The sequence below is a fragment of the Somniosus microcephalus genome, chromosome 15 (genome assembly GCF_052327205.1).
Source record: "Somniosus microcephalus isolate GS21.2 chromosome 15, FLI_Smic_1.0, whole genome shotgun sequence".
Classification (NCBI taxonomy): Eukaryota; Metazoa; Chordata; class Chondrichthyes; order Squaliformes; family Somniosidae; genus Somniosus; species Somniosus microcephalus.
The window spans coordinates 57,637,505-57,658,445 of record NC_141001.1 but is presented as its reverse complement, the minus strand read 5'-3'; the positions used below and the strand labels follow the sequence as shown (position 1 = coordinate 57,658,445).

The following is a 20,941-nucleotide window of genomic DNA, read 5'->3' as shown; positions in this document are numbered from 1 at the left end:
AGGGTGGGGGGGCGAGCCTCGGCAGATCGGGGGGGGTGGGGGGCCAGCCTTGGGTGGGGGCGAGCCTCGAGAGATCCGGGGGGGGGGGCGCGGGGCTCGATAGATCAGGGGGGGTGGGGCTCGGGAGATCGGGGGGGGGGCGGGGCTCGGAGATCGGGGGGGGGCGGGGCTCGGGAGATCGGGGGGGGGGGGGCCGGGCTCGGGAGATCGGGGGGGGGGGCGGTGCTCGGGAGATCGGGGGGGGGCCGGGCTCGGGAGATCGGGGGGGGGGCGGTGCTCGGGAGATCGGGGGGGCGGGGCTCGGGAGATCGGGGGGGGCGGGGCTCCGGAGATCAGGGGGGGGCGGGGCTCAGGGACTCCCCCCCTCCCCCCTCCCCTCCCCCTTCCCCCCACCCCTCCCCTCCCCCTTCCCCCCCCGCTCCCTCTCCCCTCCCCTCCCCCCTGCTCCCTCTCTCCCTCCCCTCCCCCCCGCCTCCTCTCCCCCTCCCCCTCCACCCCTTCCCCCCTCCTCCCCCTCCCCTCCCCTCCCCCCTCCTCCCTCCCCTCCTCCTCCCCTCCCCCCTCCTCCCCTCCCCCCTCCTCCCCTCCCCTCCTCCTCCCCTCCTCCCCTCCTCTCCCCCCTCCTCCCCTCCCCCTCCTCCCTCCTCCCCTCCCCCTCCTCCTCCCCCTCCCCTCCCCCTCCTCCCTCTCCTCCCTCCCCCCTTCCCCCTCTTCTTCCTCCCCTCTTCCCCCCTCTTCTTCCTCCCCTCTTCCCCCCAGTCGCTCTCTCTCTTCCCCCCAGCCGCTCTCTCTCTTCCCCCAGTCGCTCTCTCTCTCTTCCCCCAGTCGCTCTCTCTTCCCCCCAGTCGCTCTCTCTCTTCCCCCCAGTCGCTCTCTCTCTTCCCCCCAGTCGCTCTCTCTCTTCCCCCCCAGTCGCTCTCTCTCTTCCCCCCAGTCGCTCTCTCTCTTCCCCCCAGTCGCTCTCTCTCTTTTCCCCCCAGTCGCTCTCTCTCTTCCCCCCAGTCGCTCTCTCTCTTCCCCCCAGTCGCTCTCTCTCTTCCCCCCCAGTCGCTCTCTCTCTTCCCCCCCAGTCGCTCTCTCTCTTCCCCCCAGTCGCTCTCTCTCTTCCCCCCCCCACCAGTCGCTCTCTCTCTCTCTCTTCCAACAACAACATGCCCTCGAAAAAGCCTCGGCACCGCCGGGCACTCCAGCTAGTCTATATATATATAAAAGGATCGATCTGTCTGTCTGTCTATCTGTCTGTCTGTCTGTCCTTCGGTGTGCATCTGTCCGGCTATGCACTCGAAAGTTATAGAGCGTACCTACGTGTGCGTTACCTCCAAAGAAAGCTTACGGTTCCAGGACGGTCGTAAGCATATTTACTTTTCGGTCGGATGAAAATTGTTCGCGCCTTATGCAAAAAACCTTCAAAATTAAACTCATTATCTGCTAATTAGCATTGATTGACTGACGTCAAGGTTCGACCAATCCTGTGCCGTCACGATTGACCAATCCTACAGTTCAGTCGCCTGATGGTTGGCCAATCGCTGCGTCTGTGGGCGGGACTAATCGTTTTCATCTCAGGGATCTGGCAGCCATTGCCTCAAGCTAAAAACCCCATTTACTTCCAGCTCAAAATCTGCTAATCCAGCTTCGAAAAAGTTAGTATCTCTTTTAAAATTAACGTAAGATTTACCAAAAATGTTTTATAAGTACTTTCACTTTCATCTTTCAAGGTATTAAAAGGTAGAAATGTTGCCCGGCAGCAGATTGAGAGAGGGACACAGAGACAGGCCCCAAAGCCTGGGACTCGATTTAAACCGCCCGGCCCAAAACAGCCCTGGCAAAGCAAGAGACCCCCAGCTAGTAGAATATAAATGCCAAGAGTTCAAGAAATTAAACATTTCATAAGTTAATAAAGAATTAACTGTTAACTTACATAATTATATATTATTAAAATTGGTATGTCCTTGCATCTTTTTATTCAAAAGACCTTTGTCAACAGTACATATGAGGTTTGCATAGTTAATTGTGTCCACATTTTAAAAATTCATTCACAGGATGTGGACATCGCTGGCAAGGCCAGCGTTTATTGCCCATCCCTAATTGCCCTCAAGAAGATGGTGGTGAGCTGCCTTCTTGAATACAACTGAGTGCCTTGCTGGGCCATTTCAGAGGGCAGTTAAGAGTCAACCACATTGCTGTGGGTCTGGAGTCACATATAGGCCAGACCAGTTAAGGACGACAGATTTCCTTCCCTAAAGGACATTAGTGAACCAGTAGGGTTTTTATGACTAGCCGGTAGTTTCATGGTCACCATCACTAATGGCTTTTTATTCCAGATTTATTTATTTGAATTTAAATTCCCAGCTGCTGTGGTGGGTTTGAACTCATGCCTCTGGATCATTAGTCCAGGCCTCTGGATTACTAATCCAGTGACATAACTACTATGCTACCGTACCCCATCTGGTGGTGCAGTAATGATTTTAATAAGATTTTCCCTTAATATATCAGCCTGTGATGCTAAAAATCTAAGACGTGCTTCAGTCTACTTATAGTTGCAAGTGTTGACCACTGGGTGGGGTCAATTTTGAGTGCCTTGGCCTGGCGTTAATGGGGTGGTAATGGCCTCAAAATGTGGTTGGTAGCATTACCGTCTCATTAACATGGACGATGCAGCCAGCTCCATTATAAAAGGGGCCTTCAAGCGGGTGTCCAAACCGTTCACCTGATTCAGGTGATAGGCCCCTTCTGATATAGAAATTGAGATCCTACGAACGGTTTGGACACCCGCTTGAAGGCCCCTTTTATAATGGAGCCTAGGCTGCATCGTCCATGTTAATGAGACGGTAATGCTACCAACCACATTTTGAGGCACTTACACCCATTAACGCACAGGCCAAGGCACCCTCACACATAGACCACTTGCAGTGGTCAACACTGCAAGAGAGGTCCTCTACCCACAGGGGCCAGGTGGAAATATTGTGCGATACAAATGGCTAATGGCTTACCTGCTTCAATTTCTGGTACTTCTAGCTCAGCAAATGGCTCTGTTCTACAGCCAGGTAATTCATTGTCCATAAGTGCTTTTCTTTCTTCACCACCTACATTGTTGTCTAGAATGAAAGAAAGGCTTGCATTTATATAGTGCCTTTCATGACCACCGGATGTCCCAAAGTGTTTTACAGCCAATGGAGAACTCTTCTGAAGTGTAGTCACAGTTGTAATGTAGGAAACGTGGCAGCCAATTTGCGCACAGCAAGCTCTCACAAACAGCAATGTGATAATCACAGAAAATCACAGAAACCCCACAGTGCAGATAGAGGCCATTTCGGCCCATCGAGCCTGCACCGACACATATCCCACCCGATCCCCGTAAACCCATACACCAACACATATCCCACCCTATCCCGTAACCCCACGTATTTAATCCCCCTAACACTAAGGGTCAATTTATCATAGCCAATCAACCTAACCCGCACATCTTTGGACTGTGGGAGGAAACCGGAGCACCCGGAGGAAACCCACGCAAACACGGGGAGAATGTGCAAACTCCACACAGACAGTCACCCGAGGCTGGATTCGAACCCGGGTCCCTGGCGCTGTGAGGCAACAGTGACCAGATAATCTGTTTTAGTGATGTTGGTTGAGGGATAAATATTGGCCAGTACATTGGGGATAACTCCCCTGCTCTTCTTCGAAATAGTGCCATGGGATCTTTTACATCCACCTGAGAGAGCAGACGGGGCCTCAGTTTAAAATCTCATCCAAAAGACGGCACCTCCGACAGTGCAGCACTCCCTCAGTATTGCACTGGAGTGTCAGTCTAGATTTCTGTGCTTAAATCTCTGGAGTGGGACTAGAATAGAATATAAATGCCAAGAGTTCAAGAAATTAAACATTTCATAATTTAATAAAGAGTTAACTGTTAACTTACATAATCTATATATTATTAAAATTGGTATGTCCTTGCATCTTTTTATTCAAAAGACCTTTGTCAACAGTACATATGAGGTTTGCATTGTTAATTGTGTCCACATTTTTAAAATTCATTTACAGAATGTGGACGTCACCGGCAAGGCCAGCGGTTATTGCCCATGAGAAAGTGGTTAACAAAGCATATGGGATCTTGGGCTTCATAAATAGAGGTATTGAGTACAAAAGTAGAGAAATTATGCTGAACCTTTAGAAAGAGCTGGTTAGACCACAAATAGAGTATTGCGTCTAGTTCTGGTCACCACAATTTAGGAAGGATGTGAAGGCCCTTGATTGTGTGCAGAGGAAATTTACCAGAATGGTTCCGGGGATGGGGAATCTTAGCTACAAGGACAGGTTGGTGAAGCTGGAATAACAACAGAAAATGCTGGAAAAACTCAGCAGGTCAGGCAACATCCGTGGAGAGAAATTTGAGTTGACGTTTCGGGTCGAACCCTTCTTTTGTTGTTTCCATTAGAGCAAAGGAGGTTGAGGGGTGATTTGATAGAGATTATGACAGGTTTGGATAGGTTAGACGGGGAAAGGCTGTTCCCACTAGTTGATGGTACAAGGACTAGGGGACACAGATTTAAGGTCTTGGGCAAGAGATACAGGGGGAAGTGAGAAAAAACTTTTTTAGGCAGCGAGTGGTGATGACCTGGAATTTGCTGCTGACGGAAGTGGTGCAAGCGGAGACACTCAATGTTTTCAAGGGGAGACTGGGTAGGCACTTGAGGGAAATAAACTTGCAGGGCTACGGAGATAGAGCGGGGGAATGGGACTGACTGGATTGCTCTACAGAGAGCCGGTATGGACTTGATGGGCCAAATGGCCTCCTTCTGTGCCGTTATGATTCTATGACTATGACTATGACTGCAACAAGTTATAGGAGGACATTAATAAATTTGCAGCATGAGCATATAATTGGCAAATGAAATTCAACACAGATAAATGTAAGGTATTACATTTTCGTAGGAAGAATAGGGAGATCACTTATCACTTGGAGGGTACGAGTCTAGGTGGGGTAGAGGAATAAAGGGATCTAGGAGTACAAATACACAAATCACTAAACGTTGCAACAGTGGTTAGCAAGGCCATAAAAAAAGCAAGCCAAGCACTAGGGTTTATTTCTAGAGGAATAGAATTGAAAAGTAGGGAAGTTATGCTAAACCTGTATCGAACCTTGGTTAGACCGCACTTACAGTACTGCATACAGTTCTGTTCACCGTATTATAAAAAGGATACAGAGGCACTGGACGGGGTGCAGAGAAGGTTTACAAGGATGATACCAGAAATGCGAGGGTATACATATCAGGAAAGGATGAAAAGGCTGGGTCTCTTTTCTCTTGAAAAAAGGCCGAGGGGTGACCTAATAGAGGTCTTTAAAATTAGGAAAAATTTTGATAGAGTGGATACAGAGAGAATGGGGTCAATTTTAACTCAGCCGTGAGGCGGGCTTTGAGGCGTGTGGGGGGGTTAAAATCGCAAAAACTGGGGGTCAGGACCCCCCCCGCCTGGTTCCCGACACCTAGCCATTTTAACCCAGGCGTGTTTGATGGTCCCGAATCAGTCCCGCCTGCAACAGGCGGGACTGGTCTTTAGGGCCCTTAAACAGCAATAATTGGCCTTTATAATCTCATTTTAACAGGCCCTTGCCTGTTTAACTCTTTTCCCACATAAAACACGCCTGGTGGGGATCACGCCTGTGAAACCTGGCATGAGCACTATTGGCTTGCTGACTATTAGCTGCAGGTCAACCATTAAAGATGAGATTTGATCAGTCATCATTTGCAGGTGGCAGGACTTTGTTGTTTCAGGCCTGGGGCAACTTTTACCAGGCTTAACCACACCTGTGGAAGGTTGGAGCCTCACACACATTTCCAGTGTGACCTCCTGGGAAACCCTGCTCGCCACCTTCACTCAGCGCTTCCTCAACGGAGGCATATACCAGAAGCATGGGAGCCATTTATTTCCTTCCCTTCTGGGCATTAGATGAGCTCGAACACCAGCCGCGGCACCAGCAGAACCAGGAACAACAGCAGCAGCAACAGAAGCGCCAGGCTGCTGCTCACCCACCTGAAGCTGCACAGGCCAGAAGGGACCAGCGCTTGGAAGTGGCTTGAGAGCACCTTGCTGCACATCAGGGGGCCATGGGGACCCGTATCTGCACTGGCAGTCCTACTCAGAAGGACTTCCATGAAGGTCTGGTTTCTCTGTTCAATAGATGCCCATCGCTCCTCAAGAGATGTCATTCTATTATGAACACTCACCATGTTTTCCATACCCTAGCGACTTACCTCCTCCATGGAGGTTGCCATCCTTTCCGTGGTGATGCGTTCATGCGCCAATGACTCCACAAAGGCTCTACTCATGGTCGCTATGGACTCCTCCATTCACTCCACACTCGCAGCAACCCTGGAGACAAAACCTGCCAGAGACTCCTGCATCTGTTCCTGGAGTTCCAGCCCTGCTGATCTTATGGATGGACCCAGAGGCAGAGGGTCGACATGCAGCTGAGCCGAGCTGGCAGAGTCCTGCGCCCTCCGACTAGCACTCTCCACTGCTGTCCCTGTCTCCACAATCTGCTGATGCTCACTTGTGAGCTGTGATACACCAGATGACAATACTACTCTATGTCCCGAAGGTCCCACCGAGATGTGAGTGTCTGCGCTGGTGCTGGGTGTGCTGAATTCTGCTGACGCTGCGCCCTCAGAGGTTGCAGATTCCTCCGAGGAGTCTGGAAGCTCAGGCTCTTCCTCCTGGACAGTGGGGACGGGGGCTCTTGATGGTCCTGTGGGGGAGTAAAGGAAAGAGTTAGAGATGTGAGGTCAAGGTGACATGCACATTGCATATTACAGATGATCATAGGTCCATCTGTTATAGCTTCAGAATCATTATCAGCGACTCATGCAATGTCAATGAGAGAGATGGAAAACTATTCTGTCACCAGCTTGCTGTGATGCACCCGTCTGTCCGTCCCCCACTTGCGCCTCATCCTCCAGTCCAATGATCTCCAGGACCGCCTCCTCCCAGGGGGTGAGGTGGGTTACTGATGGTGGTCCTCCTCCTGTCCTCACTTGTTCTCTTTTATTGTGAGCTCTCTTTTCCTGCAATGAGAGAGACAAGTGGAGTTTGAGTGAGAATGAAGGAGTGAGTGTAGAGAATCCATAGCATAGATGCTTAGAAGGAGACAAAGATGGAGTGAGGTGGCAAGACCAAGGACCCTCCCTGTGTGTTGTCAGTTGTTTTCATAGTATCAGAGTGATAGGGAGTGTGAGGGCTGCATAGTCGAATAGTTAGGTGAATGTGAGCATAGAGAGAGAGGGAATGGGTAAGCGTGCATGGATGTCAGTGTCAAGTGGGATGTGGAGGAAGAGATTGCTAAAGCTGAGTGCTGGTGAGGAGAGGCAATGGAGATCAGATTGAGAGTGATGGGAACTTCATACTCACTTTTCCAGTGTGCTGAAGGTCATGAAATCTCTTCCTGCACTGTATCCAGGTTCTGCAGGTAGCCGATAAGGAGTTGACCTCCTCTGCCACTTGCAGCCACGCAGCCTTTGTCTGCTGGGGAGGCATCTTCCTCCCCGATGAAGGGAAGAGCACCTCCTTGTGAGCTCTTGCTCCCTCCACTAAAGCCTGCAGGGCAACGTCGTCAAAACGGGATGCAGACCTCGGTCTTTCTCTCGCCATTCTGCTTCCAGCTCAATGTATCAGCAAATGCCAAAAGGTTGGCAGCCTGCAGAAGAAGCAAGGCTTGTTGCAGACCCTAAATGCAGCAGCAATAATGACATCATATTCTGCGACTTTCTGACTGGAAATACTCAATTGCCAAGGGTTCCCACATGTTGGAAATCAATTGGCCAATTGAGTTAAAGTTGCATCAATTTCACAGCCCCATTTAGATTCATGTGGGAAACACTAAATTCGGGGAACCCAACAATTCCCCACACCTGAGTTAAAATTGACCCCAATGTTTCTACTTGTGGGGAAGAGCATAACTAGAGGCCATCAATATCAGATAGTCACCAATAAATCCAATAGAGAATTCAGAAGAAATTTCTTTACCCAGTGTGGTGAGAATGTGGAACTCGCTACCACAGGGAGTGGTTGAAGCGAATAGTATAGATGCATTTAAGGGTAGGCTAGACAAGCATATGAGGGAGAAGGGAATAGAGGGTTATGCTGATAGATTTAGATGAGGCAAGACAGGAGGAGGCTCGTGTGAAGCATACACGTCAGCATGGACTGGTTGGGCTGAATGGCCTGTTTCTGTGCCCTATATCCTATGTAATCCTATGTAATTCGGTACTCGCAGCCTATAATATGTCTAATGGATTGTGGTGAATTTGTGGGGCTTTTGAGCTCTACTATAATTAAAGGGTTAAGAATGGGAATTGAATGAGCTAATAGGCCTTTGCAGTAGTAAGCTTTTTCTAAGTTGCTGAACTGGCAGTTGAGATAACCTAAGAATAACATATTGATTTTGCAGTAGTGTTAGAATGATTGACGACTGCAAGCTGTATAACTTGGAGACAATTGCAAATAGCCGGACGTGGAACCATAAGAGGCCTAGAGGATGTAAGTTCTGCTCTGGCAGGAAAGTAAAACAATGAGTGGGAAGTAAAAAGGCTTAGAGGGGCAGGAAAGCAGGACAATGAGTCAGAAGTACAATGTTGGTGAAACCCCATCTGGCATGAACAAAGGTCGCAGGTGCAACAACAGCTTGCGGTAATAACGGACATATACTTTTCCGGTAATAAAGGCGATACTTTAATGTAACATACTTTAGTGAATGCGCACACGGGGCGAAACCCAATCAAATTGTTAAGATGGATCGTGCATGAGGCTAATTATGTACCAAAATTTTGTATAAAAGACTGCTTAAAATTTTGTATCATTGGAGAGAAGCCTGGTTAGACCGATAGCAGGTTGTCTCCCCATCGGTGCAAATAAAGACTGCTTGAATCTTCGAACGCCGACCTGGTGTCGAGTGTTTATTTCAAATACTCCACTTCAGTGGTCACCATTGTGAGCATTTAGCTAGAACTCATCAGAGAGCCCACCTATATGAATTTCAGTTATCCAGTTGGCTAAGTTCGTAGCACTATTGTTTTTGAGTCATAAGATTGTGGGTACAAGCTCCAATCAAGGACTTGAGCCCATAATCCAGATGACACTCAATGTTGTACTGAGGGAGCACTGCATAATTAAAGGTTACATCTTTAAAAACTTGCATTAAACTGAGGGCCCATCTGTCTGCTCAGATTTATGTAAAAGATCTCATGACTCTATTCCAAGAAGGGCAGGATGCTCTCTGGTTAGTGTGAACAATGTTTCTCTCCCAATCAATGCCACCAAAAAAGAGAATAAACTGGCATTCTTTTTGTTTGCTACTTGATGTACATAACTCTAGAATGGTCTCCTTTACATCTGCATCTCATTGACTGTTCTGGAACATCTTCCATGATACTGAACCAACTTTTGAAACTTTGAAATTATCATTGTTACAGAATATATGATTGAGTGTGTACAGATTGTACTGAAAAGAATGGAAATTATGTAGTTGGCATCAGTATTTACCTCTTTCAGATTGAGGAATCTTCTTCTCAAGAAATGTTCTGTCAATACCTGCTTCACTTTCCTTTGGTTTTGTTTGTCCGTAAACAACAATGCAGTCAAAATATATTAGACAGCACACAATCTAACCTGAATCCATAGCACTTGCATCCTGAATGTGACAGTTTAAAAGTACATCATTCTAGATCCAAGTTTAAGCTCCTTGTAGTAGGGATTTTTGCTACCTCTTTAATGAAACAATTGTCCCAATCTTTCACTGCCCAAGTGTAATGAAGCAGAACCAAATGTCAGGTTATTGTGCATCTTCAAGTGAAAACTGTCATAATCATTATTAATAATTACTTTCCAGCTTTTCAGCTATGTTTACTCTGTGTTATTTGTACTGAATTTGCAGAATGTCACCTGAATATCAAAAATGATAACAGCAGCAACAGAAAAGTTGAGAGATAGCAATTAGAGTAAATTCCTCAAAGCGGAATAGACATTTGTAATGTAAGGGTTAAGAGAGCAGCACCAATAATAGAATATGGGTCTGGCACCATAGTGGTACTGTTAGTGGACTAATAATCCGGAGAATGTGAGTTCATAATCCCACCATGGCTGCTTGAGAAATGTGGACAGAAGAGTGACCATTAATCTGTCAGTTTGTTCTAAAAACCCAACTGGTTAACTAACATCCTTTAGGGAATGAAACCTCAACCTTTATGCGGTCTAGCCTATATCTGATTCCACTCCCACACCAATGTGGTTGAGCCTTAACTGCACTCTGTCGTGGTCCAGCAGGTTACTCAGTAATACTGAAGGGAAATAATATTTCAAGATATCTTTATGCTGGTGCCGTGATTTCCAGCTGGAGATTTGTGTGATCTACAAAATTCATAAATTACCTGCTGTAACTTTCATAACTGCACTTTACTTTACTTTCTTTACTTGTCCCATTACTATCTACTTTTGCCTTGCACCATCAACCCTTTTGTCAGGTAATCTCTCCTGCCTTCCACCCTATCACAGACCTTCCCTTTTGTTCTTTCCTCCTCTCTCCACTTTCCCTACCTCAGTACTTGCTTAAAACCTGTCACATCTCTAACTTTATCCAGTTCTGATGAAAGGTCATCGACCTGAAATGTTACCTCTGTTTCTCTCTCCACAGATGCTGCCTGACCTGCTGTGTATTCCCAGCATTTTTTGTTTTTATTTCAGGTTTCCAGTATCCGCAGTATTTTGCTTTTGTACTGATAATATTCAATTGCATTTATCATATTTTTTTGTAGAATTAACCTAGTGATTGATCTTCAGTGTGTATTTTATTCTCAACATTTCAGGATTTTGTTATCATACATCACTGTGCTCCATTCTTCATCACTTTCAAGTCCAATGAAAATCCTCGCTGTTTTATCACATCATTCCATTTTATACTTTCACCATCTGTTCTACATTCGGTTTTTATTGTTTTCTGCAGCCTTGTTTACTACTGTAGACCTACCTTCTTCCTCAGTCTGAGCTTTAAGGGTATTTTCTGCTTCATTGTCCCCTTTTGCTTCTCCCATACCCTTTGGTTTTGATTCTGCATTTATGCAAAGGAAGGAACATTGAAAATAGTGCAAACCCAGTATGAAAGGCAACAGAAATATCACAGATATGGATGGTATTATTCATTGACTACCATCTAATTCACTTCAGGATAATTTATACCAGGTAACGGAGAGCAGTTGAATTATGAACAGGTTATTTGACTCCATCTGTCATTGGCATTGTAAAATGAATTAACTAAAATTTCCAGAATTTTGTTAAAGAAATGTTTAAGGGGGAGGTACTATTTTGTTCAAAGTGTTATCTCTTTTTATAGAAGAAAATCACAGTCTTACCATAAATTTCTTTGACATTTATAAAACTACCAATTTTTTGCCAACACAAACACCCCAAATGGAGTCTCCTTCCCTGCAAGGCTACTCCAGTGACATGAATTACGAAAAGCTTTTTGCAGTAGTGTGGAAACAAAACAAGACAGTGTAGGTGTGTTGGTGTGCATTATTTCAAACAGGCCTAAGAGCTACTTCGGAACTGCCCAACCTCAGGTAATCATGCTAAAGATGGAGGATGCAGATTTTGTGGCTTGTAGCAAGTTCCCCTGGGATCTGATGGATTTTGAGCAACTAGTGGGACATTTTGAGGTCTTGGCCTTCACTGTTAGCAAAATAACCACTGTAGAATGCATGGGCTGTGGCCATATATAACATTAATGTAGCACCGTACCAGGATGGGAAATTCTACTTGACAGTCCCCATGTCAAAAATAAAGTAGTGAGCTTTTAAAAATACAGTACTCAATGAAATTTGTGATGAAACTATTGTTTCGTTCCACATAAATATGAGTAATTTGAAATAAAAGTACCTACCCTAGACATCTTTTCCCCTTTAAGGTCTACAATGTAGAGTTGCATTAATGTATTCCTTTCCTGCATCTCTTTCACGTTAATTAAATAACAAATTCTTTTCATTAGATCAGATACCTTTGCTACTAATTCCACCTTCAGTTTCCCGATTAGTTTTTTCCTGCAACTCGTCTCCTTTTCTGCAGTTATCATCTGTGTCTTGCTTTGTTTCCTCAGTATCGCTTTCTTCTTCTGTGCAGATTTTCTTTGATTCTACATTAATGCAAAGTAAATAACACTGTAAATAGTGTAAACCCCATAGTGTAACTGAGCAGAAACAGCAGCAATAATACTGTTGGCCAGTATTGAAAGAAAACACCTGTATTCAGTTGAACAAAATGTCACTTTTTCAAAGAGGAAATGTCATTAATTTCCAGATTGCCTCCTCATTGGAGAATCTTAGAATAATGAAGATTTGGTCCTCTGAAAATATTAACTGCCAGTAGACCTCTCTTGCTGAATTAAATCTGCCTTTGACAACTGGTCAACTAGCCCTGTTCCTGGGACTAGAGACAGGGTTACTGGCAAGGCTTGGAAGCTAAGCAGCGCCAGGCCTGGTTAGTACCTGGAGGGGTGACCATCAGGGAAGACCAGGTGCAGAAGGTCACTGAACAAGCCCCAAGGAAGGGCAGTTGGTGAGAAGGTCACAGAAGGAGCCCTGGGAAGGGTGGTTGGTGAGAAGGTCACGGAAGGAGCCCCGGGAAGGGCAGTTGGTGAAAAGGTCACGGAAAGAGCCCCGGGAGGGGTGGCTGGTGAGCAGGCCCGGGCGTTGGGCTGAAGATTGTCAGACAGGAGGAATGGTGGAAATGGAATGTCGGCGTGCACAGACGCAGCGGCTTTGCTTCTCCCAGGACGGTGCTATTTACGTTTAATGTTAATGTTATTTGTACTGGACTCATGGGAGCTTGCAAGATCACATTTTGTTGTTCATGTACTTGTGCATTGTACAATGACAATAAAGTTGAATTATTATTATAGTTTGGAGTAGTACTGGCAGAATTTCACAACTTTGTTACTTGAGTGGTATTTCCCCCTTTTTTATGTTCCAGTTGGTTTTCCTCATGAAAGCAGAGTATAAAATTATTTAATACGTCCCATTTATGTTCTAACATGATTCAGATCACATCATAAAAAACTGCTTGAATGTAAAGTATAATTTAGGCACTGGCAGTTGCAATAAGAATAGGCCAGGGGGTGCTAATAGAATACTCTGCCAAAATTCCACATTATTGCAACGCCTCGGAGTAACAGAAAAACACTGGAAGGAAACAAAGCCATCAGGGTGTGTTTCTCCTGCGGTTTAAAGTGTTAGAATGCGGACAATTTTACAGGATAAGGTTAATTATATATTTTGCTTTATTTCCGACTGCCTCCTGGCAAGGCTATTGGTGTAATTTACATTAAAATGAGGCTATTAGTTTAAATATAACTATCAAGGGGACAGAGTAGTATTTTGATAACACTATGTTTATAAAAGGTTAATATTTGATAGTTACTGAAGTTAGTCCAAATGTTAGTTAGTTATACAATTAGTCTATTCTACTGTTGTAAATATGTTTATATCTTATGTAATATCGAATGTATAGTACTCAGTTTATGTACAAAACATACTTTGTCTTTGTTTACAGTTTCACAAAAATTGTTCAAGTAAAAGCTTCAAAACAGCAAACGGCTTCACGAGGAATTACTTTGAATAAGTCTTTAACTTGCTGGATAACTAGATAGGAGCACGTCTAGCGCGGCCAGTACAGTGAAAAGATAGCAATATGGCTAGCTGTGAAGAGCGGAGCAGGAGGAACCCAGTGTAAGTCTTAACCTCGTAGAGCACATCTACCTCACATCAACATGTCAGAAGATAATAACGAAAATGCTTTGCAGCGAGGAGAAGACCTTAAACAGGCAGACGAAACTGTAGAAGGTGACAATCGCTCTATAAGCTCCGGTTACGTCAGATCGCAAGCTGGTTCACGGTCATCAGGTGGTTCTAGAATAAGCATGACTATCGCCAGAGCACGGGCTAAGCTAGTGGCAGCTCAAGCCAGAGCTGCGCATGCGAACAGTGAAATAGAAATAAAAGTAAGACAGGCCCGTCTCCAAGCTGAACCCCAAGCAGAACAGGCCCGACTCCAAGCAGAATAGGCCCGATTCCAAGCAGAACAGGCCCGATTCCAAGCAGAACAGACCCGACTCCAAGCAGAACAGGCCCGTCACCAAGTGGAATGCCAGGCTGAACAGGCCCGTCTCCAAGCCACATTAGATGCTCTGCAGCAACAAAAAGAGATAAATGCTGCATTAGCCGAGGCGCAAGTATTCGAGGCAATTTTGGAGGGAGCTTTTCCCGAGACAGCTTACAAACCTTTAATTCCCGTTCCGTGGCAGAGTCCACGACAGCGCACCATAGATTACGTGAGCGACCATGCCGACGTGCAGTTTACAGGAGAAAGGGATGGAGGCCCGCACATCTCTACAGACGCAAGCACTTCGTATAACATGCCACAAGTTGCCAACCAAGGTCAAAGCAGACGGCGTGCCTCAAGCTGCAGAGTCTCCCCCAGCAGAACGGAAGACACGGTGCAGAGGAATAGGACGCCGAATAGAGAAAGTCAGAGGCAAATCCCCTCTCGGTTCCTTGATGTGGTGTATGTAACCTGTTCCACCTTAAGAGAACTTAAGCCTGTTCCACCTTAAGAGATGTACTACTTTCTCTGGCTGCTGTATATGTAATACCGGTGGTGACCACCGGTATATAAGTACTGTGTAGTGATATTGTATTTAGTATAGTCCTGACCTCCAACTAGTAAAGACCTGTTGAACTTTATTCTTGTAGTCTGTGTCAGTAATTAATCTTAATACAACTGGAACACACAGACTTAACAGTGGCGACGAGTCCGATTCTTACCCTGCGGCAGTTTATATCCACGGCGGCTTCGTCCACAGAACGGGCGTCGAAGAGAGGCATCCACCCTCATCACCCTGCTGGAAGACACGTCGCGCGGCAGGCATCGAGAACCCGGAGTGCAGAAGACATCCTGAACTCGAAGCCTCCATCAGCGGCAGTCAGCTATCTTCTTTCTACCTCGGTGGTGGTTAAGCCGGTCAGCGACGCGAGCAGAAAGTCGGCCGCGTTGGCTGTACAGACGGGGGGAGGAAGATGGAGGAATAAGGGCGGTGAGATCGATCGCGACCGGAGATAAGGGCTGGGCTGCATTCGGGCCGAAAGGCGCAGCGCGGGGACATCGATCGCGGCTGGTGATAAGGGCCGGGCCGCTTTCGGGCCAAAAAGGCGCAGTGTCTGGGGCGACTGAAGGAGCGAGAGCCGCGGTGAAGGCGAACACAGCCGGTGCTAATAACCGGGCTGCAAGGAGGGCTGCGAGGCGCGACATCGGGGAAGCGCGAATGCCCGAGGGAGCCGTGGTGAAGCGGAGACAGCGTCGGGGGAGTTACTAGCCGCTGGGAAAGGGGAGCAGCAGCGGCACGCCAAACGCCATTGCAGCCAGTGGGTGAAGACCGCCAAGCGCGGGAAAACCGCCATTTTGTAGGCGGAGGACGAAGACAAGAGCGGGAAGCCACCATCTTGGGATAAAATAAATTGCAACGATGCCTAAACATGGGAACATTGATACCTTTGATGGCGACATCGAAGATTGGGCCATGTATGTAGAACGCATACAAAATTATTGTAAAGCAAATAAAATCCCAGATGCAGAGAAAGCACGAACGTTACTGAACTTAATGGGTGCGAAGACATACGGGCAATTGAAACACCTTTTATCACCAGATGAACCGACGGATAAGACGTTCGAGGAGATTGTTACTGTCCTGAAAAATCATCTAAACCCCACGCCGCTGATGCTAGCGGAACGATTTAAATTTTACAGCAGAAGGCAGCTGAAGGATGAAAGCAATGCTGAATATTTAATGGAATTGCGTAAGCTGGCAAAGTACTGTCAGTTTGGAACGGGACTGACAGACGCGCTAAGAGATAAATTTGTGTGTGGATTATTAAAAGAAGATACACAAAAGCGACTGCTCGAGGAGAATGAGCTGACGCTTGAGAAAGCGGTCACTATGGCAGCAGCACACGAAGCCGCAGCGAGAGGCACGGCAGTAATGCAGCTACGGTCACTGGAACACAGTACAAATAAATTGGGTTTGAGTACTGTAAAATGTTATCGTTGTGGAAAGACAACACACGATCAGAACCAGTGTTGGTTTAAAAACCAAGAATGCAGAACGTGTGGCAGGCTTGGCCACATAGCTAAAGTATGCCGGTCAGGAAAGAAGACCAGCAACAAAAAGTCACCGCAAGAAAAATACATAAAGGTGCACAAGGTGACAAAGACCAGTTCGAACGAACAGAAGTCAGATTCAGACGCTAGCAGTAATGAACTGGGTAGCTTAAGAGTACACAACGTTGGTAAGGATGCAGATCTCCAGACAATTTGGGTCACTCTTCAGATAGCAGGAGTCCAAGTAAAGATGGAATTGGACACTGGATCAGCATTGATGGTCATGAATAAGAAAGATTACAAAAGGTTATTCCAACATATTCCCCTACGGGATACGGAGATTATATTGAAAACATACACGGGGCAAAGAGTGTACCCCATCGGCAAGATAGAGGTAAAAGTGGTCCACAAGGGCGAAGAAAGCCAAGTAATGGACTTATATGTGCTACCTGAAGGAGATCTACCACTACTGGGATGGGAGTGGATTAGGAAAATGAATATGGACTGGCACTCCTTAAAAGCACTAATGGTAGATTCCGGGGAAACAGATGTCAAACCTAAACGATTGTCCAAAATATTGGATGATGCTAAAGAGGTGTTCCAGCAAGGACTGGGAACACTGAAAGGAATTACGGCAAACATCAAGATTGATGAACATGCACAACCAAAATTTTTCAAAGCCAGACCGGTACCCTATGCAATACGACCTACTGTAGAAGCGGAACTGGAAGCGCTAGAACGTTCAGGTGTACTGTCTAAGGTAGATTGGAGTGAGTGGGCTACGCCCATTGTTCCCGTTATGAAACGTCCTTCGAGCAACAAGCCAGGAGAACCAGGGAAGGTTCGCATCTGTGGAGATTTCAAGATCACCGTTAATCCGGTGCTTCACATGGTGCAGTATCCGCTTCTGCGGATTGAGGATATTTTTGCTTCGTTGTCTGGCGGGAAACACTTCACCAAGATAGACCTGGCGCAGGCGTACTTGCAGATGGAGGTTGATGAAGAGTCACGCCAGTACCTCACGATCAACACGCATAGAGGTTTGTACCGGTATAATAGGCTGGTTTTTGGAGTGGCATCGGCTCCGGCAATTTGGCAGAGGGCCATGGAGCAGGTATTACAGGGAATTCCAGGCACACAATGTCATTTGGACGATATTCTGATTACAGGTGATGGTGATGAAGAACACCTCGCAAACTTGGAACTGGTGCTCAGCAGACTGAAAGAGTATGGACTTAGAGTTAATCGGCAGAAATGTGAGTTCTTCCAGAAGCGGATCTCGTACTGTGGTCATGTCATTGACCGGGAGGGGCTTCATAAGTCTCCTGACAAGATAGAGGCAGTTGTAAAGGCTCCCGCTCCGGATAATGTCTCTCAGTTGAGGTCGTTTCTGGGATTGATTAACTACTACCATAAGTTTCTACCGAATCTATCCACGGTACTGCACCCGCTGAACGCTCTTTTACAGAAGGGGGTACCATGGGAATGGAGCGAAAACTGTAAGAAGGCATTTCGCAAAAGCAAAGAATTGATCACCTCAGAGGAAGTGTTGGCTCACTTCAACCCGACACTGCCTATTCGGTTGGCTTGTGATGCTTCTCCATATGGTATTGGGGCAGTACTCTCACACAAGTTGCCAAATGGCACGGAAAGGCCAGTCGCGTTTGCATCCAGATCATTGACCTCCGCTGAGCGCAACTATGCGCAGATCGATAGGGAGGCTCTCAGCCTTGTATGGGGAGTGAAGAAGTTTAATCATTACCTGCAGGGCCAAAAATTCACACTTCTGACAGACCATCAGCCGTTGGTATCCATTTTTAACCCTAAGAAGGGTGTTTCGGTGATGACAGCACAGCGACTCCAGAGATGGTCCCTTTTCCTAGGGGCACATCAATATCAAATAGAATTCAAAGGTACAAAGCAGCATGGCAATGCTGATGGGCTGTCGCGCCTGCCACTACCTGAAGCAGAAGAGACGACGAAAGTTGACCCTGTTGAGTTATTTCATTCGACCATCGAGTGTTTACCAGTCACCAATGCAAGTATTGAAAGAGAAACCAGGAACAACCCGACACTGTCCCGAGTTTACGAGGTGACAGTGAAGGGATGGCCAACACATGGTGATCCTCTGTTACCGGCATTCTCGGCAAGGCGAGACCAGCTGTCCGTCTGCCATGGTACTTTGATGTACGGGACAAGAGTGATTATTCCTCCCAAGTTACGGGAAAGAGTTCTAAAGGAACTGCATGAAGGTCATCTGGGGGGAGTTAAGATGAAAAGTCTTGCTAGGGCTTATGTATGGTGGCCGGGCATTGACCAACAGATAGAGGAGTTGACAAAAAGCTGCGCTGGGTGCCAAAAAGTGCAAAATGCACCTCCGATCGCACCGCTACACCCATGGGAATGGCCTTCAGCCCCATGGCAACGCGTACATATTGACTTTGCTGGTCCATTCATGGACTCCATGTTCCTAATTGCGGTGGACGCACATTCCAAATGGCCAGAAGTGATCAAGATGAATACCACTACTTCAGAAAAGACAATTGCGGTGTTAAGAACAATATTCGCAAGGAACGGATTGCCAGAACAGATATGTTCGGACAACAGACCACAGTTCGTGTCGGAAGAATTCCAAAAATTCTTAAAGAAGAATGGGGTGAAACATTATACCTCTGCCCCATATCATCCGGCGACAAATGGGTTGGCCGAGAGATTTGTCCAGACATTCAAAAAGGCAATGAAGGCCATGAACGATGATCAGATTCCGTTACAACACAAGGTGGACAATTTCCTAATGGCATATCGAAACGCCGCTCATGCAGTGACTAACCAAAGTCCTGCCATGATGTTTTATAACAGGAGGTTGCGGTCCAGGTTGGACTTGTTAAAACCAAATGTGCGGAGGGAAGTGGAAAACAAACAGTTCCGGCATATTAATAACAAGTCCACTCGAAGTTTCGACGTAGGACAACCAGTGTTGGCAAGGGGCTATGGAAACGAAAAATGGCAGTCCGGAACAATTCGGGCCAGACAAGGACCTCTGATGTACACAGTAGATATTGGTAACAATGTGATAAGGCGTCATGCGGATCAACTGGTAGAATCAAGAGCAAGGGTCGAACCCATGGTTGCGACAGAGACAACTGTGGAAGACGTTAATGAACCTAAAGCATCTACCTCGACAGGGACTGTACCTGATGATGACGTCCAATACATAGAAAACCAACAAGAAGAGTCACCTCAGCAACAAGAATCAGAGACCACTGAAAGGCGTTATCCAAACCGAATCAGAAGGCCTCCTGAGAGACTGAACCTTTGAACTGTTTATACCTGAAGTTATATATGTATATATGTTATTATGTTATGTTAAATGGGGATATGACTGTTAAGCTAAAAAGGGAGGATTGTGGTGTATGTAACCTGTTCCACCTTATGAGAACTTAAGCCTGTTCCACCTTAAGAGAGGTACTACTTTCTCTGGCTGCTGTATACGTAATACCGGTGGTGACCACCGGTATATAAGTACTATGTAGTGATATTGTATTTAGTATAGTCCTGACCTCCAACTAGTAAAGACCTGTTGAACTTTATTCTTGTGGTCTGTGTCAGTAATTAATCTTAATACAACTGGAACACACAGACTTAACACTTGAGACCCCCAACAGAGCCCCTAGCCAAGGCAACCCTGGCATAGGTCCCAGCACCTACGACCTTGCCAAATACCTTGCATGCACCCAGCTGGTGACTTCGGGGTTAATCAAGTTTGATGACAGGCCGGAGAATTATCGGGCTTGGAAGTCCTGCTTCCACGATGCCATATCGAGCTTAGACCTGTCGGCAGGAGAAGAGCTCGGCCTCCTTATCAAATGGCTCGGCCCAGAGTCCGCCAGACAGGCCTGCAGGATAAAAGCGGCCAATGTGGGACAGCTGCCAGAGGAGTTGAAGAAGGCTGGAAGAAAGCTACGGCTCGCCCGAAGCCATTGAAAGGGCTCTCTTTGACAGGTTGGAGAACTTTCCGAGGTTGACGAGTAAGGAACCCCAGAAGCTCCGCGACCTTGGAGATCTGCTGTCGGAACTCGAAGCCGCAAAGCAGGACGGCTACCTACCCGGTCTATCGTACTTAGACACTTCCAGAGGGGTAAGTCCCATCATTGAGAAGCTTCCATTTAACCTGCAGGAGAAGTGGATAACGTTTGGATCAAAGTTCAAGCTAAATCACAACGTGGCGTTCCCACCATTCTCTGCGTTCATTAAATTCATCCGTAAAGAAGCCAAAGCCAGGAACGACCCCAGCTTCAACTTCTTCTCCTCCCACCCAGCACTTGCCAGAAGAGACAAGTTCGACAGACATGGAAAGACACTAATATCTGTCCACAAAATGCAAGTGTCCTCAATTGAGCACACAAAGATTCAGAAGAAACCTGAGGATATGAGCAAACAATGCCCTATCCACAACAAGCCCCATCCTTTAAAGAAGTGCAGCGGCTTCAGGGAGATGTCCCTGGAAGATCGGAAACAATATCTTAAAGAGAACTCTATATGTTTCAAGTGCTGCTCTTCCACGAGCCATCTCGCCAAGAACTGCAAGGTAGATGCAAAATGCACTGAATGTGAAAGTGATCGGCACATTTCAGCACTCCACCCAGGCCCAGCTCCTTGGAAGTCAGAGACGCCTCCTCCCGCTTCAGAGCACAACGGGGAGAGAGAGGGAGCTGCCGGTCCGGAGATTACATCCAGGTGCACCGAGGTG

At 46.7% G+C, this 20,941-nt stretch overlaps 1 protein-coding gene and 1 pseudogene across 3 annotated transcripts in view; one reads left to right on the top strand and one right to left on the bottom strand.

The window, feature by feature from the left end:
- The window catches only part of LOC147106753 (natural cytotoxicity triggering receptor 3 ligand 1-like), a 744,151-nt pseudogene that overhangs the window by 261,108 nt on the left and 462,102 nt on the right, over nt 1-20,941 (top strand).
- The window catches only part of LOC147106758 (uncharacterized), a 141,492-nt gene that overhangs the window by 26,768 nt on the left and 93,783 nt on the right, over nt 1-20,941 (bottom strand). For all 3 annotated transcript variants that reach the window (XM_086007844.1, XM_086007847.1, XM_086007845.1), the window contains 3 exons: nt 12,041-12,175; nt 11,015-11,095; nt 2,991-3,095 (listed from right to left, as the gene is read on the bottom strand). In XM_086007844.1, coding sequence (XP_085863970.1) covers nt 2,991-3,095; nt 11,015-11,095; nt 12,041-12,175 — 321 coding nt within the window. The remainder of the gene's footprint in view (nt 1-2,990; nt 3,096-11,014; nt 11,096-12,040; nt 12,176-20,941) is intronic.